Here is a 14676-nt window from a genome sequence, read left to right on the forward strand (position 1 = left end):
ATTTATTTATTCGACAGACATAGAGACAGCTAGCGAGAGAGGGAACACAAGCAGGGGGAGTGGGAGAGGAAGAAGCAGGCTCATAGTGGAGGAGCCTGATGCGGGGCTCGATCCCAGAATGCTGGGATCACGCCCTGAGCCGAAGGCAGATGCTTAACCGCTGTGCCACCCAGGCGCCCCATCTTGTTTTCCTTTTTGAAAATTAAAATTATGTTTACTCATCCACAACTTTCCAGCACTTTCTCTGTCCGCTAATAGTTCCTCAAACTCTCTTAGAGGTTTCACATATTTTCCAGTCTGAGGACCAATGAGAAGGCAGGCTCACCTGTAAACTTTAAACGGTATACAGATGCAGGTGCTATGCATGATTTTTTTTTATTTAATATTATTGCTACTACTGAGTACTGAATGGGGCTTTACTTGGGCTCTAATTAATAATTCTTCAAATTTCAGAATTACGGAGCTTCTCCTTCGCTCCCAAGTAGCTAAGGGTATTGGGAATGGATGGCATCCAGGTCCGAATGAGGGTCTCACTCCGACAACAGTTCCAAGTGGGTGTGAGGCTGGCAAAACGGGCTCCCGGTTGCCTCTGAACATTCCAGGGTTCTCATCCATCGGTGATCACCAGTCTAGTGTCCACTTGGGTGGGGGTTTGAGTGGGCCCCGATAGTTTCGTGTTCCAGGTGTCAGCTCATGGGGAAGATGGGGTGAGGGAGCCGTGTGAAGGGTAATAAAATGCAGTGGTTCAGATTTTTTTTGGAACAGAGAATGTGATGAGCCTCTGTTCTTCAAGGGTCAAGCTCCCCCGAGATCACTCTTCTCCTTCCCAGAAGGTCTGGCCACCAGATCCGGAGTCCAAGGGCCCAAGTGATTGAAATCCTTTCTCTGCTGGAAAAGTACAAGCCACTCCTTGGGCAGGGGTGCGGGCACCTTGTAGGAAGTAAGCTGTCTCCTATTTCAGAGCCTTGTCCCACTTTCTTCCCTCAGGACAGACAGCAATCCTGAATTTGAGCTGTGCAGACATAAGTGCTAGCTAATATACACGAACTCTCCTACTTCACTCGGTCAAGGCGACTTTGCCACAGCGACCCGGCATGTCCCCCAGGCCTTGGGGAAACGCTCCTGCACCGGCACCGCCGGGAGGCCTCGGCGTGATGGTTCTCCCTCACCATCGCTGAGCTGTTTTGGCTGGGGTCCTGTCTGTGCTCTTCCCACCTGCACCCCGCCACCGACCCAGACTGAATTCCCCCACGTGATGCAAATAGATGATGATAGTGGTGGTGATGATAAAGGAATAATAGTAATCATAATAAGACATAGTGAAATGGTCTGGGTGCTCAGAGGACATCTCAAAGGGTAGAAGAATGGGCAGTTTCTGCTGTTTCCTGAGCTAGATGATATCTTGGTGTCACCAGTGAGTACGGACTTGGGGCTGGGGGACAGGTGGGGAAATTAAGGGTTTGTGTGTTTTAAGGCGGAGGGGGTTGGCCCGGAACAATTTCAACAGGATAGTCTTTCTTGCTCTGCCATTCATGAGGGAGGGGAGAGATCCTATTTCAGAATGAGAGATCTTCCCAGAACTGGTTTTGCAGGGAATAGAGACCAGTAGAGCCCTTTCTCTCTTCTTGCCCCACCTTCAAGGAACTGTGAGCCTATGACTCTTTCTCTTCTGCCTCTCCCAAGAATTACAAGTATCAGACTGCACCACAATTACTTGCTCACTGAACGTGTCTCGCTCCCTAGGCTGTGAGCTCTTGGGGAGCAAGGGTGATGTCATTTTTCTTGTTGACCCACCAGCATCTTGCACGACGCCTGGCATACAGCAAGCGCTCATAAACATTGGCTAACACCAAGCACAAGTCAGCAGCACCAAACGGATGTGACTTCTTCCCTCGCCTTGGGGGGTGGCCGGGAGTTGGCTGGATTTCTGCGATAACCTGCACTATGCTGTCTTGCTCCCTCCAGATGACCTCGGTCGCCAAGGTGTACTACAGTCAGACCACCCAGACGGAAAGCCGGCCCCTCGTGGGCCCAGGGGTCCGCCGGCGCCGAGTCCTGACGAAGGACGGCCGCAGCAACGTGAGGATGGAGCACATCGCCGACAAGCGCTTCCTCTACCTCAAGGACCTGTGGACCACCTTCATCGACATGCAGTGGCGCTACAAGCTGCTGCTCTTCTCTGCCACCTTTGCGGGCACCTGGTTCCTCTTTGGTGTGGTGTGGTATCTGGTCGCCGTGGCCCACGGGGACCTGCTGGAGCTGGGGCCCCCGGCCAACCACACCCCCTGTGTGGTCCAGGTGCACACGCTCACCGGCGCCTTCCTCTTCTCCCTCGAGTCGCAGACCACCATCGGCTACGGCTTCCGCTACATCAGCGAGGAGTGCCCGCTGGCCATCGTGCTCCTGATCGCCCAGCTGGTGCTCACCACCATCCTGGAGATCTTCATCACGGGCACCTTCCTGGCCAAGATTGCCCGGCCCAAGAAGCGGGCGGAGACCATCCGATTCAGCCAGCATGCCGTGGTGGCCGCGCACAACGGCAAGCCCTGCCTCATGATCCGAGTGGCCAACATGCGTAAGAGCCTGCTCATTGGCTGCCAGGTGACCGGCAAGCTGCTTCAGACCCACCAGACCAAGGAGGGTGAGAACATCCGGCTCAACCAGGTCAACGTGACTTTCCAAGTCGACACGGCCTCTGACAGCCCCTTCCTCATTCTGCCGCTCACATTCTACCACGTGGTGGACGAGACCAGTCCCCTGAAGGACCTCCCCCTTCGCAGTGGTGAGGGGGACTTCGAGCTGGTGCTGATTCTCAGCGGGACGGTGGAGTCCACCAGCGCCACGTGCCAAGTGCGCACATCCTACCTGCCCGAGGAGATCCTCTGGGGCTACGAGTTCACGCCCGCCATCTCGCTGTCCGCCAGCGGCAAGTACATAGCGGACTTCAGCCTTTTTGACCAAGTCGTGAAGGTGGCCTTGCCCAGTGGCCTCCGCGACGGCGCCGTACGCTACGGAGACCCCGAGAAGCTCAAGTTGGAGGAGTCGTTACGGGAGCAAGCTGAGAAGGAGGGCAGTGCCCTTAGTGTGCGCATCAGCAACGTCTGATGGCCTGGGGTCCCACCTCCCCGCCCCTCTGGTCTCTCCTCCCTCGGCATCCTGGGTGAGGGCCGTTACCCAGGCTTGCTGGAGAACCCAGAAGCACCCGCCCCCCGCCCCTCTGCTTTAACCCGGTGGCCTGTGGCTAGGCGAGGCTCACTGGAGTCCGAGCTTTCCTTCCACTGTCCCCTTCACCTCACCCCACCCCCACCCAAGATGCACAACTCCCTTACGCCAGGACGGGGGAAGGAGAGGGAAGATTAGGCTGAAGCGGCTTAGCACGCCTCAGCCATGCTTGGAGACTCACGTTAGGAGGACCGTCGCAGTTGGATGGATAGACTCCCCCCACCTCCCGCCACCACCACGATCAAGTTCGGTGACTTGAGGCTGGAGCCCCCGCCCGGCTCTCATTTCCCATGCAGCTAGTTCCCTAAGGCAAGACTCTGATAGTCTTTTCGGGGTCTGCGCCCTTAGAAATATGGGAATCTGGAATTCATTTATCCTGGGTTCTCTACCAACCCGTTGAAAGAAGTCAGGGTTTTCATAGTGTGGTTCATTTCTGCTGGCAAATTCGGACTATAACCTAGAACCCCAGTCACCAGTTTTCCTCTATTTTCTCAAGTGGACCCTCTTCAGATACCCAGTTCTCTCATAGCTGCCTCTGTTCCCAGAGAATTGAGGCTGACCCAGGGAATCTAAAATGGTCACAACCACCACACCCGCACCCATCCTGGAATCTGAAGTCTTCGGTGTGGAGTGACTAATGCAGAGCTCCTGTCCAAAACCTTGACCCTATTCTGCACACAGCCCTGGGAGGATTTGTTTCCCTGTGACCTGTGGATGGGATGAGCCTTGCCAGCATGTTCCCAGGCCCCACAGAAAGGTCTAGAAATGATGTTCCAGATACATGCAGGGCCCAGACTCCCTAGGAAGGTGACATCAACCCTACCTACCATGCAGGATAAGTAAATTCTTATCCAGACCGCTGTGTGGAGCCTCTGGGAATTGGGGGTGCTGGATTAGGGTTTGGGGTGGGGCAGGACTCTGGCCAGCAGACACAATTCTCTGTGTCGCCCTCCCTGTGCCCCTCTGACAGGCGCCAGCTGTTTCATTAGGCAATGCTGGGAGGGAAGAGACCACGCCTCCTGACCAAATAACCAGGGGCTCCCTTAGCCATTCCTGAGACTTGGGATAAAGTGGGCACCAGCCCCATCTCCACTCTCTGCCACGAAGCCACCTTCAGGTGAGTTAAAGGGCACACTTTAGGAGATCAACCTCAGGCCGTGCCTTGTTCCCTGGTTGGGGCTATGGGAGGGACCAAGAAGGGCGTACGGGCACCAGAACTTTCTCTAAAGCCCCAAATCCCAAGAGTGCCTCCTGGTCTCATTTAGGTACAAGGAACTGCCCCCCTTGCCCCCCATGGCTTGGCACAGAGTCCCTGCATGAGTCAAGTGCCAGTTTGTTCAGGTGGACTCGGTCAGTTGTTACAAGCTACACACTTACCCAACGTGTACGTGCGTCTGCGCGCACAGCTTTACAGAGAGATGCACACGGTTCTGAGGCGGGACCCACGGTCACCACAAGCTCCACAGAAGATCCTCTATGTGCATCTTTCCCTGAACTTGGCTCACTACGACTTCAAAATGAAGACCCTTCATTCTTCACTGACTGCAAACCCCACCAACGTTCCCTAGCTCTCAAGAGAACAAGAACCAGAAAAACTGAAAATCTGACACAGAGAAGAACAGAAGGCAAAGAGCCAGTTTCGGGCTCTCAACTTTACTCAACGTTAGACTTACCTGATTTCTTCCAATGTGTTAGGGCCCAAAGCACTGGAGTGTGAGTGTGTGAGCGTGTGAGCGTGTGAGTGTGTGTACGCACATGTACCTTCTTACCCATCAGCAAGCCATCCTCCACTAGTGTCTTCTGCGCACAGCTGCGTCCCTCCCGAGGGACATCCTTTCTCCCTAGTCCCCTGCTGTCTACTCTAGGCCCCCGGACTCTGCTCAGATTCTGCGTAACAGAATGAGGACATTTTCTGACTTAACCTTTTGGATTCTCCTCCATGACCCCAGACTTTGCTCTAAGCTGCACTTTAAGTCACCCTGTCCTTCTAATACAGCCTGGCTGACTCTCCCATAAGCCTCCCCGAGAACAGCGCCCCCCACCCTAACCTGCTCTTTACACTACGGCCTCTTCCTCAGAGCTGAAATTCCTCTTCGGGCTATCGGACAGGCTTTGGAAGCAGCCAGGTCTGGTGAGAAATGGGCCCCTGACCACACCAACCGCAGACTGAAATGTCAGGAGAGCACTAGGCCCTGACGCTAACGGGGAGCTGGCAGACGGGCAAAACCACTGATGGGGGAGGGTACTCAGGGTGTGGCGATGACCAAGGGTGCTGCCGAGGGACCCAGTGAAATCGATGACCAGAGTCTCCCTTGGACCAGCAGACGAGACGTAGGTGGAGGCTCGGGAAGTAGGACATGGTACATATGGAAGGTTGACCTAAGGAGAAAGAGACAGAGATAATATATACGTAGAGAGATGTATATAGACGTATATAGGACCAAATACACTGAATGTACAGAAAGGAGATCTTAGTGTGGGGACAGAGATCTTGCTCTGGTTTTGGGGTAGGACTCCCCGGATTTCCAGACTTTTGACCAGTGATCCTGGTTTCGAGGGGGAAGTGAGATGGCTGAGGCGGCTTTCGGGTTTGATGATGGGAGAGGGAGGCGTGGAAGCCACTCTTTGGAAGTGAGGAGACGCCCACTGAGGCTTCTGATAAACCCTGCGGGCTGAGGCCCAGGAGGAGAGAGATGAGACGACGACGCAGGGGGTGTCGCTCGGGCCACGGGCATCTAGAACCCACTCACGCTGCGTGCTCCACCCCCGTGGTGTCCTGTCACTGTAGCACTTTCGTTTTGGGTGTAAAATAAAAGCACCTTCTGTGTCCTTTTCTTGAAGTCCACTGTATGTCCCCTTCCTTCACAGGGCTGGGGGCCTCGGCAGCTCCAGCCAGCTGGGGGGAGGCTGTTGACCCAGAAGCTGACCACATCGGTGTGTGGGGGGCTGCTGAGGGGACACCCTGACCCCAGACTCCAAACGCCAGACTGCAGAGGTGTTGGGCTCAGTCCTCTGCATGGCTGCAAGCAGGACTGGGTGTTGGGCCCAGTCCTCTGCATGGCTGTAAGCAGCCGAAAGGCTCTCTATGCCTGAACACTCCCAGTCCTGGCACTGGGCGTGGGTGGGGGGCACACAGGAGGAGGGGGGCAGCGGCTGCCCCGGGGGAGGGTGCAGTTCCATGACAGGCTTCTGAAATGCTGACTCTGCTCCGCCTCGTTATCCACCACCCATCTCTGCCAGCGGTAAGACCATCCAAGGATCTCCCTATGAGGCCCGAGCAGAGAAAAGCAGCCAGCTACAATCCCACTACAAGTCAGGGATACTGCCCCTCCCCAAGCTGCTACCCTGTCCTTTACCCCTGCTGGTTAACCTACTTCATTCGTAACAGATGACACGCCACCCTTGCTGTAACGTTAGCACCGGCCTGCTGGCTTGCTCATGGCCAGCTCCACCGAAGCACGAGTGTCCAGGGGCGGCTTTTCCATCACCGCATTAAAGACTAAACCAGATCAAATCCATCTAGTAAAAAAAGACATGAGCTTGTTGGGTTTATTTAATTTTAGTCTCTTCAGAATAAGCCGCTGAATAAAATGAACGAATCTCTGTTCTTTACTCCAGCGTCTTCTAGAAATCGAAACCAATGCTGGTGTTGGGACCTGAACCCGCAGGGCTGTCTACGAGAATGGAGGGTTGGGTGAGGCTGAGCTGCGAGGACCGAGCACATGGCCAGGCCTCCCCCTTCACTGCCATCATCCACTCCCTCCCTCGTTCCCGTAGCTCCCTCATCAACCTTAGGGTCCTTTAGCAAAATACCTTTCACACTCAGTTTTTAAAGGATTAAAAAAAAAAAAAGTTAAGACTCAGAAATGCGGGTATTGGCTCAGCTCAATCCAGGAAAGTCACGTTGTTTTGGTCCTGGGCATTGTCCCTTTCAGCCATCGGTTCAGGTGCCCAATTTCCCTTCCACGCCACTGTGTACAGACATTTCTTATATATCCCCCAGGCTCCATAAGCCGATTCGTTTCATTGTTGGGCATGTTGCCCCAACGTTCGAAGAAATGGGTTTCTCTTCTACTCTCTCTGGTTTTTTTTTTAAGATTTTATTTATTTATTTGACAGAGAGAGAGACAGCCAGAGAGAGAGGGAACACAAACAGGGGGAGTGGGAGAGGAAGAAGCAGGCTTCCCAGCAGAGGAGCCTGAAGTGGGGCTCGATCCCACAACGCCGGGATCACGCCCTGAGCTGAAGGCAGACGTTTAACAACTGAGCCACCCAGGCGCCCCTTCTCTTCTACTCTTATCCATCACTTACCTGAAAAAAGATCTGGTTGTGCACATCCAGCCCTGAACACTCTCTGATGAGACGTACCACATTGCAGAGTCACCAACTCCTGTTCCCCAGAAATGGAAGGACAGAGGGAGGAGGAGGGAAAAAACGGGGTCTCTTATCATCATCGACAGATACTTATCTAGAACGTTTAGGAAACACTAGTTTAGGGATGAGTCGTAAGACCTATGAGATACAGGATATATGAAATATACAGTCCCGGAAACCTCGAAGAAACTTGCAAACTTGTGAGGAGAACAAGTATAATAACAATTCGCACACACTAGGGCCAGATGTCCCATCAACGGCATGTTCTAGGAGTGAGATGCCTGTGGAAAATACTAGGGACAGGCACTAAGCAAGGGAAGGAATCAATCTACGAGGTCTGGTGAGAACACATGAGACCTAAGATTCAAGACAAATCAGCAAACACTGAGTTCCTGTTAGGTGGAAGATACCACTCAACTAAGAAAGAACGAGAAGACAGGACGCCTGCCGGAAGGGAGGCAGTCTCCCTGGGCTCTGCACCTGCTCTTCTTCTGTGGCGCCCCTTACACCTGCCAGCCCCAGCCTTGCTCACACTTACCACACCTGCCTCAGACCAACACGCCTGTGACAGCTGCGGCTGCACCGCACACCCGTCTGCCACAGCGCTTGCCGGAGCGGTGATCGTACGTGTGCACTTACTGGACTCGTGTCTGTCTTGCTCGCTTAAGTGCCATGTGAATGGGACGCATGCCAGCATTCGGTCACCAGCAGAGCCTGGCACTTCGCCCGGGGACCTGCATGTATGTTGCTCAGTAAACACAGCAGAAGCAAGGGAAGAGGGAGGGAAGGAATGGGTCTCAAGTTCACACGGCTAGCACACCGTGGAGCTCGTGTATTTGCTAAATACCCATAAAAGGTTGAGGTAACTTATTTCATAAGGCATGACATAATTAACTGTCAAAAAAAAAAAAAAAACAGACGATAAGCTCCACTGTTTTGCAAGGGGAGAGATCATTTCTACTAGTTAAGGTCTAGGGAGAGTTTCGAGGAGTGGAGGTTCGAGTCCAGCATCAAAGGACTAAGAGTATTTAGGTGAGTGAAGAGAAACAGGATTCTCTGTAGGCGGTAAGCACGAGGAAAAGTACCGTAGGAAGAAAGCACAAGGCATATTATGTAAAGGGTGGTTATACACCTAGAAGAGAGGGCTTTATAGGCGAATAGACTGCAAAGGCAGGTCATGGAGGAACTGAATGTCAGGCTAAATGGTCTATTATTTTTTTCTATAGGCAGTTGGGAGCCATTGAAGATATTTGAGGAAGGAAAGAATCTAATAAAAGTACTATTTATGAATATTAACCTAGCAGGAGAATTGGGAGACAGGAGACACTAAACCAGTTAAGAGACTTGCAAAAGCTTGGGGGAAAGGTAATTGCCAGAGATCCTAGGGTAGTGGAGGTGGGCGTTACGTATTATTAAATGGAATTGTTGAAGGTCTGGATGAAGGTACAGGGCACTGAGCGTGAAAAGAATTAGGAAGAGATTCCGAAGAAATTACAAGCAGGAAATATAAGCAAGATCTAAAAAAACGAAACAAAGAAAGTGATTGAATCAGCCAGTACTCCAGCAGAAAACAGAGGGTATACTCAAAGAGCCAATACAGGTAGGATTTAATGAAGGGATTATTTACAAAGGTGTGGGCAGGGCTCACAAGCCAACAAGGGATGGTGAGGCACCCAGGGCCTCCCCACAGCAGGAAAGCCTTCACCAGTCTTAAACCCGGCAGGACGGTGACTGGAGACTGGTGCGAGTGGTAGCCAAGGGAGGGGGCTGTGGCTCCAGGGGAAGCCATGGTCGTAGGCAGCAGGATGCAGCCACTGTCAAAGATCTGCTAGTGCCTCGCACTGGCCTATTCTACCGGGGAGCCAGATGGCGGGGAAGACAGCGTGATGCTGCCCAGAACAGGGCAAAAAGAGGGAGAGATCTGGAAAGCTAAAGAGAGCAAAACAGTATAGTGACCAAGGTCAAGGCCCTGGTTAAGGATGCTGGGGACAAGCTATGCACATGTGTAGCTGGCTCTACTCGGGCAAAAGCCTGGAGGCAGCCAGTGAAAGGGGGAATTAGGACTGTAAGTGATAGCTCAAGAGGTAATGAACAGCTGAGCATCTGAGAAAACTACCTCTTTTGGAAAGAGGTGAGAAATAGAATCCTGAGCCCAATGCAAAAAGCTCAGTATGGGTTCTTTAAAGCCTGGAATCCTTCTGTCCCACCTAGAAGCTGTATAGGAAGTCAGACCTCCAGGTCCAAGTTATTTTCCTGAACTCCAGTCCCTTCTTTGGTCCCACGACTACTTCTGTATCTCACTCCTTTGACATCAGTGATCCAAGCAGAGTTTCTTTTCATTCGCTGTTTGTTTCCTTATCTGCCCAATTTGGTGCCTCCCACGTATTTAATAGGTAAGCTCTATAAGGGTCAGATTGGTTGAGGCCTTTCCGCCGCACTACCTAAAACAACCACCAGAGGAACCCTTAGTTAACCCTCAGACACCCACCTCCCATATCCTCTCCTCTCTGGGACTAGACCTCACTTAGCTATCACTGGCAGAGAGAGTAACTAGAGTCATAGGGAGAGTGAATATCAGAAAGATTCAGACAAGAGATCAAATGAGACAAGGCGGAGCAGGAAATCAGAATTCATCATCAACATTTTATTTACAGGTTAGCCACACGGTAGTTAGAATTGCTGGGGTGCCTGGGTGGCTCAGCTGGTTAAGCGTCTGCCTTTGGCTCAGGTCATGATCTCGGAGTCCTGGGATCAATCCCTGCATCAGGCTCCCTGGTCATCAAGGAGTCTGCTTCTCCCTCTCCCTCTGCTCCTCACCCTGCTTGTGCTCTCTCTGTCTCTCTGACAAATAAATAAATAAAATCTTAAAAAAAAAAAAAAGTAACTACCAACATGAGGCATATAATTACACTAAGGCACATAGAAGGAGAAAAAATACTAGAATATGAATATGTAATGTATATAATTAACATGGTTCATCCAAAGGGTAAATGTAAATTGTATGATGGATGAGGTGGGGGGAGCAGTCCTGGGAGCTGCATGTTGAGACTGAAGGGAGTTATCTACTCTCTTTATTCTCGTCCAGAAAACTTCCCCTAGGAAGCCAGATCAATCTGTATAATCAAGTAAGTCGGTAGTTGCTGAACACTTATAATGTGCCTGAGACTGCAGTAAATTGAGTAACTGAAAAAAACCTAAGGGTAAGATATAATCCCTAACCTCAAAAACCCTACAATCTCACTGAAAAGGTTATGACTATCACTTAAAATGAACGATGGTTTCGCAATTCTGCAGACTAAGTACAATTCGTGCCTACGTGCCGGCGGAAGGGAAAAGCGCTAATGGGCGGGACTCCTGGTGAGAAATTCAGGGAAGCAGGGGTCGGTCCCGGGTGGGGGAAGGGGGCAGAACTTGAGATAGGTAAAGGATATCTTAAAGAAAGGACTGGGAGCTGCGAGCACTCCCAGTCTGCCCCTCTAGAGGGACTCTGGTAAGAGGGACATCCAAAATCAATTCAACTTCTACTGAATGCCTACTTAAGTCTGCTAATGTGTTAGACACTGAGGTACAGAAAAGAACAAGATAATCTCTGTTCTCAAAGACGTCAGTGTCCTGACAGAAAACGAGAAAAGGGAAACAAACGAAAAATCAGGTGTGGAAGTGCCTGGTTGGCTCAGTGGGTTGAGTGTCTGCCTTCGGCTCCCGTCATGATCTCGGGGGGTCTTGGGACTGAGCCCCACGTTGGGCTCCCTGCTCAGCGGGGAATCTACTTCTCCCTCTGCCTGCCCATCCCCCCCCCCGCTCGTGCTCTCTCTCTCAAATAAATAAATAAAATCTTTTAAAAAATCAGGTGTCACAAGGCACTGTGACAAATGCTGTAATAAAGAATGGTCATTCCGGAAGAGAGGACTGGGGCACTGGGATGGCAGGAAGCAGTGGACAGGACTTAGGTAGCAGGCAGGGTCTTGTGTGCGAATGACCTAGAGCTTGGAGCCCCGCCACCCCAGACTGTCCACCCTCGGTGGAGACAAGGCAGCTACGTCACACGGCGGATGAAACCAAAGGCTGGGAGCCAGGATGTGCTTTTAGGAGTTAACACCTGAGCTGAGGCCTGAAGGGTCAAGCGCTGGCTGGGGACGGGAAGGCAACCGTGACACAAGGAAGAGCCAAGTTCGCAGCAGCGAGGCCCCGGGGCAGCTTCCCCGGTCTCCCCTCCTACCCCTCCATCCAGGGCTGCGGGACAAGACACCGGACGCTCAGCTCACTTCAAGTTTGGACACAGAAGGAACAGTTTCAAAATAGGGGTACGTCCCGGGCACGCAGGCGACATGCACGCTCGGCCCGGCCCACGAGCCCCGGTTACCCGCGAGCAGGCGGTGGGACGCCCGGCAAGCAATCTCACCGGTCTCCAGCCCGGGGCCGGGGGACGCGGCTGGAAGCTCGCTCCGTCTCAGGCTCCACCTCCGCGGAACGGAGCTCCGGCGCGGGAAGGGGCATCACGCGAAAAAGAAAGCCCTCCCGCTCCGCGACAAGACCGGCCGGCCTCCGGGGCTAGTGGACCTCACCTCCCGCACGGACCGGAATTTCCGCCCCCGCTGGACGAAGGAGCGGCAGCGACGCAGCCAATCCAGAGGAAGGCAATCTCGGCCGGGCCACTGAGAGCGCGGCGCGCCACCTCCCACCGGAAGCGGGACGGGGGCGGGGCTTTGTGCCGGAAGCGACCGTCCCGCGGTAGTTTCGGTTGCCTGCGGGCAGGTGGGAGATGCGCAGGCCGCCTGACGCACGGGCGCCGAGCGAGGGTCGGGGCTTCGAGGGCAGCTCGGGGCTGGGGCCGAGCGGCTGACGCGCCGTGCGGTCATGGGCCCGACCAAGCACTGGGGAGAATGGTTCCTGAGCCTGCGGGTGCCGCCTGCCGGGGTCTTCGGGGTGGCCTTCCTCGCCCGGGTGGCCCTGGTTTTCTACGGGGTCTTCCAGGACCGGACGCTGCTCGTGCGCTACACGGACGTGGACTACCAGGTTTTCACGGACGCCGCGCGGTTCATCACGCAAGGGCGCTCCCCGTACCTGCGGGCCACCTACCGCTACACGCCGCTGCTGGGCTGGCTGCTCACGCCCAACGTCTGCCTGTGTGAGCTCTTCGGGAAGTTTCTGTTCATCAGCTGCGACCTCCTCACCGCCTTCCTCCTCTACCGCCTGCTGCTGCTCCAGGGGCTGGGCCGGCGCCGGGCCTGCGGCTACTGTGTCTTCTGGCTTCTCAACCCGCTCCCCATGGCGGTGTCCAGCCGGGGCAACGCGGACTCGCTGGTGGCGGCGCTGGTGCTGACGACGCTGTACCTGCTCGCGAGGAGGCGGGTGGCGTGCGCCGCGGTGGCCTACGGCCTCGCCGTGCATATGAAGATGTACCCGGTGACCTACATCCTTCCCATCGCCCTGCACCTGCTCCCGGAGCGCGGCGGCGGCGGCGACCCGGGCCCCCGCCAGCCCCGCTGCTCCTTCCAGGCCCGTCTGTCCGAATTCCTCAGGAGGCTGTGCAGTCGGTCCGTGCTGCTCTTCGTGGCTGTGGCCGGGCTCACGTTTTCCGCCCTGAGCTTCGGCTTTTACAGTAAATACGGCTGGGAGTTTTTGGAACACACCTACCTGTATCACCTGACGAGGCGGGACATCCGGCACAACTTTTCGCCTTACTTCTACATGCTGTACTTGACCGCGGAGAGCCCGTGGAGCCCCTCCCTGGGCATCGCCGCCTTCTTGCCACAGTTCGTGCTGCTCTCGGCCGTGTCCTTCGCCTACTACAGAGACCTCGTCTTCTGCTGTTTCCTGCACACGGCCATTTTTGTGACTTTTAACAAAGTCTGCACCTCCCAGTATTTTCTCTGGTACCTCTGCCTGCTGCCCCTCGTGATGCCGCTGGTGAGAATACCCTGGAAACGAGCTGTGGTTCTCCTAATGCTGTGGTTTATAGGGCAGGCCTTATGGCTGGCTCCTGCCTATATTCTGGAGTTTCAGGGAAAGAACACCTTTCTGTTTATCTGGTTAGCTGGTTTGTTCTTCCTTCTTATCAACTGTTCCATCCTGATTCAAATAATTTCCCATTACAAGGAGGAACCCCCCATGGAGAGAATCAAATATGACTAATAGGACTCCAGTTCTTCCACCACTTCGATTACATTCTGATTGTCCTGAATGGACCAGAAGAGAGCTTTGGAAAACATTTTTGAACATTCTGTGCACTCTAGTGAAAACTCAGTTTGGAACATAAAACCCTATTCCAATGGAAATTAAAACGAATGGTTGCCTTATATATAAAGGGGACTCAATGATTGAGGTCCACCTCTAGGAAATCTTAAGACTCTCAGTTATCTAGGACATGGGAAGTAAAGTTTACTTGTTGAAAATGGAAAATCTGATGAAACTATCAGATGCTAAAAGGTTTTTGTAGGAAAATAGAGAAATGTAGCAGAGACCTAAGGTCTTCTAAGCCGGTGTTCATACCAGTTATACTATGCTACAGTCTGAAGCTGTCTTTTTAACCCCCACTTTTTCTTTTTAATGCTTTCCCAATAGCTGTGAAAACTCACGGGACATTCCTGAAGTACAGCTTTTAGATGTCAAGTGTTAAATAATACCACTGTGCTTAGGTTGGGAGAGTTCATTCCGTATTAAAAGTGGGGGCTTAGAAAAAGAGTCCAAAGAATTCAAATTGTAATCATGTTTCACGTATTTGTTTTATTACTTCGTTTTTTCGGCACTTGGTCTCAACGGTATTGGACTACCATTTGGTTTTATACAGAAAGGATTGAATTCACCCATCTTTAAACTTGAGTCATTACATATTTCAAAATAGCATCTTGCTTTTGATGTTTGAAATCCACAAACTATTAGGGACATTTTCGTGTTCTCTTATACCTCTTTGTTTTTTAATTTTCTGATTGCCTTAAAAATATTTTTCACATAGAATTTAAGGTAATTGAGTGTCATCTGTGTTGTAAAAATGAAAATTACTAGATTTTAAGTGATACAAAATTAAATTGTTAGTAAGGCATTTCCCAGCTAAAAATACCCCACTTAAGAAAATTCCAT

At 52.5% G+C, this 14676-nt stretch overlaps 1 protein-coding gene and 1 long non-coding RNA gene across 2 annotated transcripts; one reads left to right on the top strand and one right to left on the bottom strand.

Moving 5' to 3' along the window:
• Positions 1-356: 356 nt before the first annotated feature.
• On the bottom strand, positions 357-12170 carry LOC130544312 (uncharacterized). The gene is made up of 3 exons (XR_008960499.1): positions 11999-12170; positions 6597-6741; positions 357-5601 (listed from the first exon to the last, which is right to left on the bottom strand). It is a non-coding gene; the product is annotated as an uncharacterized LOC130544312 (long non-coding RNA).
• A 121-nt stretch (positions 12171-12291) lies between these two features.
• PIGM (phosphatidylinositol glycan anchor biosynthesis class M) lies at positions 12292-14302 on the top strand. Its single transcript, XM_026487279.4, has one exon. The coding sequence runs from the start codon at positions 12454-12456 to the stop codon at positions 13729-13731; it is 1278 nt and encodes a 425-aa protein (XP_026343064.2). The 5' UTR covers positions 12292-12453; the 3' UTR covers positions 13732-14302.
• The last annotated feature ends 374 nt before the right edge of the window (positions 14303-14676 follow it).

This window comes from Ursus arctos, unplaced genomic scaffold (assembly GCF_023065955.2).
Source record: "Ursus arctos isolate Adak ecotype North America unplaced genomic scaffold, UrsArc2.0 scaffold_2, whole genome shotgun sequence".
NCBI lineage: Eukaryota > Metazoa > Chordata > Mammalia > Carnivora > Ursidae > Ursus > Ursus arctos.

Coding starts and splice junctions, on each gene's coding strand:
- PIGM (XM_026487279.4), top strand. CDS start 12,454: ATGGGCCCGACCAAGCACTGGGGAGAATGGTTCCTGAGCCTGCGGGTG.